This window comes from Cibotium barometz, chromosome 22, assembly GCF_041138505.1.
Source record: "Cibotium barometz isolate CiBa-2024 chromosome 22, ASM4113850v1, whole genome shotgun sequence".
NCBI classification, from domain to species: domain Eukaryota; kingdom Viridiplantae; phylum Streptophyta; class Polypodiopsida; order Cyatheales; family Cibotiaceae; genus Cibotium; species Cibotium barometz.
This window is the reverse complement of record NC_141067.1, coordinates 29,091,572-29,099,370: the sequence shown is the minus strand read 5'-3', so window position 1 is coordinate 29,099,370 and position 7,799 is coordinate 29,091,572. Positions and strand designations below refer to the sequence as shown.

Below are 7,799 nucleotides of genomic sequence, written 5' to 3'. Positions count from 1 at the left end.
ACCATCATTTGCACAAGAGAGAGGAGAACGCTGAAAGAAGCAATGCCTTCTCAACAGTAATGCATAATCATGGTCACACACAAGAGAGAGGAGAAAGAAGAAGAGAGAATACATATGTGAGATGAAAGAAGCTCTTCTCAACCCCAATACATAATCATGGTCACACACATTGGCATTGAGTTAGTCTTGTTAGAGGTAATAATCTCTCTCTCTCTCTCTCTCTCTCTCCTCCCCTCCCTTCCCTTCATTTTCTTCTCTTCCTCTCATTTCCTCTTCTCTATGTGATTTCTTCAACTTTTCTACCACTCACGAAAATCAATCTCTCTCTCTCTCTCTCTCTCTCTCTCTCTCTCTACCTTTCTGCCACCCATTGTGGGGTAGAAATGGCTAGTGGGATTGCCCTTGGGATGACATGGACCCACATGGGTTCAAGTCTCTCCATCGATTGGTCTCTCTAGATCAATAAGTCGACGTTAAGCAGTCTCGTCGTCTCATTTCCTCCTCTCTCTCTCTCTCTCTTTAATTTCATCAACTTCTCTCTCTCATTTTGGACCCTCACACTACCCTTCTGTACCCCGACATAGGGCAGATGTGGCTAGAGCAAGGGCCCTTAAGTTGGCATAGATCCACCTAGATTCGAATCTAGTTTGGTCGGATAGTTCTTCTAGAGCTCTTGGCATAGTTGCCATGACTTAAAAAACCTCCCTCTCTCTCTCTCTCTCTCTCTCTCTCTCTCTCACACACACACACACACACACAAGATAAGAATGTGAAGTGTAAATCCATTCAGTTGGAGATATGGCGAGCGTAGTAGTAGTGCGAGCTTCGTCTTTGTCGTCATCGACGAGCGTACCTCTGCGGTTCCCTCTCTCCTCGGCTTCCTGTGTAGCAGTAGGCCTTTCGCACATCGCCCTCCCCTTCTCTCGCTGTATTTGCCGCCACAGCCACAGCCACAGCCACAGCCACAGCCACAGCCACAGCCATCGCAGCCATGCCCACAGTCACATCCATAACCAGATCCCAAGCTCGCCCTCCCCCGTCCTCCTCTCCCATGGCTCCATGCAGCGTAGCGGCCCTCGCTTCGCCGCCTCCTATCCCCTTGGCTTCACAACTCCTGGAGAATCTCTTATTCCTCAGGTATGCTCACCTCTCTTTTTTTTCCATAGAATATTTCGTTGACCAAGCTGATTTTTTTAAACTTATATAAATATCTTTGTTTTTCATCGCCACACCCTCCACTTGAATAAATGGATGCTGAAATGAGTAGCCACTATGGTGTGGACAACTAATTTAATCCACATTTTCAACACTGGCTTCACATCATGAGCAGCATTGCTAATGACAAAAGCGTTTCTCTGTTCAAGTCTCAGAACGAGCCCGTTCATCTCTGACCCCGGCTCGAAAAACAAAAACAAAATCATTGCTTTTTAACTGAGCTGGACTAGGTTGAGTTTTACCTCCCCAAGCTGAACTCACCTTTGTTGACCGACGGTTACTCGATGTAAATGCTGCTTTAGCTAGGCCGTGCTTAGATTCTCAGTGATGGTATCTTTGCAATCCTTGAAGTATTTTAGATCAATTTGACATCTCCAATCATGATGAAATCAATCACAAAATAATACCGGATCTCAATTTGCTTTGTGCAAGCATGGAACAGTGGATTCATTGCAATGGTCATGCAAAGTTGCTTTGTAACATTGTTGACCTTTTCTTGTTCTCCCATTTTCTCAAGAATCCACCTCAACCCCAATGCATCGTAATATGCAAAACATGTAGCCTGTGTCAGTCACTTTTTGGTCAATCAAGCGCATATCCTTGGATCCCAAATTGAATGAATCCCCTGCTAGAAATCTTGTGGAGTCTGGTGTGGGGAGAGAGAAGATTTTTGATGAGCCTCTAGTGCACTGTAGGTAAAAGGTATTGAGTAGATGACTTCTGATCTTCCTCCATTAGTATGCCTTGTGTTTGGCCATGCTAAATGCTCTTTGTGGTTCCTCAATGTTTCTCGTTTTAGAGATGGAGGGCTTGCACCAAATCTTGATTCCAAGGTTAGTGTCTATGCTGTTTTTAACTCCTTTAGCAACCTTTGTAAGCTGTGTGCGAGATCATCTCGTGGTGATTAGTCACGTTGATACCATATGTCGTGTATAAGTTCCCCTCACCTTACACGTACGTAAGGCCTATCTGTCTAATGACAAATGAGTAACCGAAGGAATATAGCCACTTAAGACTTAGACTAACTATAATAATACACAAATACCTAATCTATTGTATTCTCCATTGCTTTTAGGATCAAATTGCTCAATATATGGATGAGTGCTGCATGGTATGTGTGTGTGTGTGTGTGCTAAACATGCCATAGCCATGTTCCTATTCAAGCCTCCATAGTTTCTTTAGCACCTCTCTTACAGACAAGCATGGAGTTCTTCCCTTGTCTTAGACTTGGGTAGTGGGTGGTTCTTGCCTTGGTTCTAACGCTAGGGTATGGAGCCAGTGCTTGATTTGTTTTCATATACTTGGAAATCTGCTGCTTGGCACTCTCATACTTTTATTTGTAAAATAATAAAGAATTCCTGAGGGGGGGTTGGACTGTTTTGGCCCAGCGTGTGTCTTTTTCTCTTTTCATGTAAAGTGAATGGTATTCTAAGTTGTCTATTGTTTAAAAGGCTTGTCAATCTAAATACAATAGTGAGAAAGCCCTAATGTCTGTTCCAGGCTCATTACAAACTCAACCATTGGGCATGGAAAAAAAGAAAGAAATTGAAATCATCCATTGGGCACATGTATCAACCATTGAGTGGCCATTGGCATCAAACCAAGCCATTGGGCATGGAGTTCATCCATTGGGCTTGGAAATTAGCCATTGAGCTCATGGAACAGCTAAATGGGCTCTTGGAACAACCAAGTGGGCTATTGGACAAACCATGTGGGCCTATGGATGAGCCATGTGGGTTGTTGGAGAGTCATATCAATATGTCTTCTGGATGATTCAAGATGACTGTTTGAATACTGGAAACTTATTGAGTTGGCTTTGGACTCCTGTGAGTGTTAGGGCTGTTTAAGTGGACTCATCATTCAAAGCTTTAGAAAACCAAGCTATCCTAGCTGAAGAGGAGATGCATAAGGTATGTATAAGCTTGAGACACAATAACTTTGGAGAAGCACCATATATGATGAGAGAGAGACGCTCGTCTGATCTCTGATATACCTACAAGGAATGTGGTGTTGATGGTCTTGGTAATTTGGTGATCGGGAGACAACCTAGCAGCTTGAACTATGAATATTTTCTTTTGGTAGCAAAATACCTTAAGGAGAGGGTTGGGCTCATCTTCAGCCCCAATGTGGTGTTGATGATCTTGGTAACTTGTGACATTTCATTTTTGGTTAATTGCGAGTTTAATTAAGTTAATGGTTAAGTACTCCGAGATTTACACTCTTTGGTTCCAGTTGCCTCAGTAGCCTTTCTCTGAGGGGGGCCTCCCTGCTTTTTTCATACGCCATGATCTGTGCAATGCGTCTTGATTGGAACCATCTGTGAGAGTTGTGTACATTCTTCCCGAGCTATAGCTTGCATATTATATGTGCACTAAGAATCGACAAGCTCAAGTATGCTCTTACCGAAGCTGTTGCATGCGGAAGCTTGGAGTAGAATCGTTAACTTGATAAGAGCACAAATTCAGCATTCAAACGTGATGATTTGCATATGAACAAATAAAAGAGAGAGAGACATGAGAGAGTACATTGTATTGGGTCCGAAATAACCTTATGAAGGGCGCCCACCATGAAGGTATATTTGCTTGCATTGCTGAATGTGTATGGGACTGACTGGGGGCTGCAAAGGGTAGCACCTTGGAGCTTGTGTTAATCATCCTACGGAGCTATATGTGTTAATCATCCTACGGAGCTATATGTGCTGCATTAAGGGTAAATGCTACTAGTGTCACAGAAATGAGGTGAGGTGAATACTATATCCCTAAGTGCACTAATCCCTCCAAAATAAACACAAGTGTGGAAGGGTGTTTAATGACCACATAAAACTTAGAGAATTGTGACCGGGAAAAATGCCCAAACATTAAATGCCAAGAAAGTTGAACAACATGGATTAAATAGAACTCTTTAATAAACAAGCTAATCTCTTTTAATTAACTCTGAATTGTGGACAGCGAAGTACACAATGAAGATGCCCAAATACAAGTATATTAATCGCATTTAAGAGCCTCACTATGCTGCATAGCATATCATAAGGCAGAATCTTCTCTTTCACTAAAACTAACATGGAGTTTACTTCTCCTTGAGTGTGCTTCAGCAAAGATCTTCAAGATAGCACCATGTATGTAAGAGGCAACAAGTATAGGCTAGAAACAACTACTTATTTGCTGCACTAATTCTTTCTATTTGCTACTTCCCTTAGTGCTAGGCTTCATTATGACCGAGTCTGCCTTGCATCTCCGGAGGTTTGACAGAAACTTAGTACGGAGTGCTTTGTGTGAATATATGCTCTTCTGTGTGTGTGTGTGTGTGTGTAGAGTGCGTGTGTGAGAGCATATCTTGATACAGAGTTCTACACCCACTATTGGGCATTGATGACGTTAGTGGGGTGGTTGTAGTATCTAGTCCATACTATGCATAATGGAGTTGATAGTTATATAGTCTTGTGGGTTGACTACCATGAGTATATAACATGCACGTTTCTAAAAGGTGAATTTGGGCATGTTCTTGGATTCATCTAGGTATATGATTATTAGCATATAACCAAAGGAGAGGAGAAGTCATAATAAACAATGATGGGGGCTCAGCTTGTATTAACAATTTGCACATATGACCTTGACCTTCTTGTGGTGGCACACTGGTTCACATGCCTTGGACAAGGGCTCAAGGGGCTAGGTGTCTGGTGTCCAGCCACAGGGCTTGTTCCTGGACAACCATGTCCATCTCTTGCTTAGCTACTTGACTCCAAGGGGGTTGGTGTTCTCTAGGATGGTTTGATTATGCACTTTTTTAATGAAAAGATGCCATTTCTAATGTGTGGTTTTGTGCACCTCTCTCCACATACGTTCCTCCTCAAATGCATGTGTCATAGCTCCATGAGGACAGGTTCAGGGTAGTGTAGGATGGTTTTTTCCCTCACATAAGGGAGTGACTATGAGTGTAGGCTAGGGCTCATAAACAAGGTAGATGTAGGTGCACGCCTATAAGAGGTTATAGCCACCGAGAGATACATGCCTTTGAGAATTAACAGACCGGGAACTGAACCACAAAGTGAGGCCAATGGTTGGGTGCTGTTGAGGATTGGAGGACATGCAAGAAGCAGCTAAGGGGATGTGCGTTTTGATGCATTTGCAGAAGCAACTCCATTCAGCAGTCAGAGTCACGTGCATCCCGCACTTGGATGCCTTGTGGACATATTTGTATAACAGGTGCAGGACTTGGAGTGGTAATTGGCCCCTTATGAGCACTAGTCCGGGACGTGTTAGCCAAGGTTAGGTGTACGAGTCCCATACATGGTCATGGTCAGGTGTGCATGTCCCACTCATGGGGCAGTGCCAGTCCGTACTGTGAGTCACCCTCTGGAATGATGTAGAGGTGTATTGGGCTTTGCCTGGGACTCCAGTGTTAGGTCTAGGAAGCTTGTTGCCCACATATAGGTAGGCAAAGGCAGCCTTGTGGGCCACCCCATAAGGCCTTAAGGGCCTTGCCTACAAGGTGGGCAGCCCTTGTGGGCGACCCTAGGGGCCAAGGAGGCCCCATGCCCAAGCAAACCAGGGCATGGAAAGGCTTGGGCAGGCCTAAGGGCGGGGCAACAAGTCAGCTAGCCCATGAGAAAGGGGCGAGAGTCGGCCAGCAGCGTCATGTGGGCCATGTGTGGAAAGGTGTCACGTGCATCCCGCACTTGGATGCCATGTAGACATTTCTGTACAGAAGGTGCAGGACCTTGGATGGTAAACTGGTCCCATGTGAGCCCAGTCCGGGACGAGTCAGCCAGGGATCCATCTCAGATGTCCGAGGTCAGGTGTGCATTGTCCTGCACATGAGTCCAAGGTCAGGTGTGCACTGTCCTGCACATGAAACAGTGCCAATCCACGCTGTGATTCTCCCTCTAGAATGATGTCAGTGGTTCTGTGTATCTGGTATGGTACCGGATGCCAGATCACCGAGTAGATAGTGGTTAGGACAAGGGGCCAGCCCATAGGGCTACCCCGGATCTTAGTGTGGGCATGAGAATGGTGTGGAACCACCCCCATAAGGGCCAGGAAGGCCCAGGTTGAACCCACCAGCCATGGAGGGGCTATAGGACAGCCTTAGGGCAAGATTAAGGTAGTTTCTAGGAGATTACAGCCTTTATATGGCTGTAGGGCAAGTATGGGGCAGCCCATACAGGCTGCCCAGCCCTTGGATTGTGGGCAAAAGTTGTGCCGAGCCCTCTGGAAGCAGGCGCATGATGCCCAGCCAATTAGGGAAAAAACGCAGCATTTTTATGTGATTTATTTCAGCATTAAATGCTGGAAATTCAGTCGTGGGAGTACTTTAATGCTGGCCGACTGCTCATGATTGGGTAGTATAAATAGGAGAGTCCATAATTCCAATTGTTCATCTCATTCTCCACCAAGAGCTCAAGCATAAGAGGCTAGACAGAGCCAAGAGGGTGCTAAGCAAAGGGGTGAAGGATTCAGGTCAAGGGCAGGGTATTCCCAGCCAAGAAAAGGTCCAAGATTGCTGTATTTTCTTTCAGATTTCTCATCATTCTAATAAAGCAAATACACCATCCGTGGTGGGGGCCCTACAGAGGGTAATTGGAAAGAGTGCTGAATTTTGAGTATTGAAGTTACCGATTCTTCTCCGAAGCTTCCGCATATTACAAAAGGTGCCACGATAAAGGTGATAATATTTAGGTCATGGAGCTTTATGAATTGGCTGAGAGCTGTTTCAGCAAACCGACCAGCCTCTTTTGGGACCTTTATAAGCATGGGCTTGGCAAGGGGTCAAATCATCTCATTATTCACAAGTGTTGAAGTACTCCAAGGGCCAGGACAGCTAAGGGGAGGCTGAAGCAAGGTGAACTTGAAGGTTAAGGATTAGGTCATCTTCAGGCTGCAGATTTACAGCCAAGGAAGATCTCCAAGAAAGTCAGTCTTTTTATCATTCAATAAAGCAAATACACCTATCCTTGGTGGGGGGCCCTTCAGAGGGTATTTGGGACCCAAGTGGGTGTACTTATCTTTGTTCTTCTCTCTCTCTCTCTCTCTCTCTCTCTCTAGCAGCCACGCGCTTCACCATGGGTTCAGCAGCTAGAGCCAGATTGACACGGGGATATGCAGCATTGGCTAGGCTAGAGAGACAGTGCCACCAAGCGCATTTTCAGGAGCCCCGGACGAAGGGGTGGTGGCTATTTGACACATTAGTCACACCGGCACTGATGTATGGAGCAGCGGTATGGGCGCCAAGACTCGCTACCCATTGGTGGACACAGATAGAGATGTTAGAAGTCATCTCCTGTCCAGTTTTATACACCAGGGCCTTTGTTGTGGGTGTGCCCGCCCTTATGAGGTGTTTTATCATTTTTCCTCACTCCCCGTATTTTTTTCCTATTTTTTTCCATTTTCCAGTGGTGTGGAGGGATGCCAGAGGTTGGCAGGAGCACTGAGTGGCTGGCCGACTGGCCCAACAGCAGACATGTGATTGGCCGACCGCCCAACAGCAGTCGTGGACCTTTGTATTGCTGGCCGACTGGATGTATGCAGTCGTGGGCCTCATTTATTGCTGGCCGACTACTAATGCAGTTGTGGAGGGCCACCAGTGCC

The 7,799-nt window shown here is 45.5% G+C and overlaps 1 protein-coding gene across 4 annotated transcripts in view; it reads left to right on the top strand.

The window, feature by feature from the left end:
* The first annotated feature begins 741 nt into the window (after positions 1–741).
* Positions 742–7,799, top strand: part of LOC147626511 (leucine aminopeptidase 1-like) — an 83,538-nt gene continuing 76,480 nt past the window's right edge. For 3 of the 4 annotated variants that reach the window (XR_015268606.1, XR_015268607.1, XM_086816591.1), the window contains exon 1: positions 743–1,137. Coding sequence is in view for 1 of the 4 variants with exons in the window: in XM_086816591.1 (XP_086672717.1) it covers positions 799–1,137 (339 nt within the window). In the remaining 3 variants the exon portion in view is untranslated. Of the gene's footprint in view, positions 1,138–7,799 lie in introns of all 4 variants that reach the window. The other variant, XR_015268608.1, reaches the window with a different exon arrangement.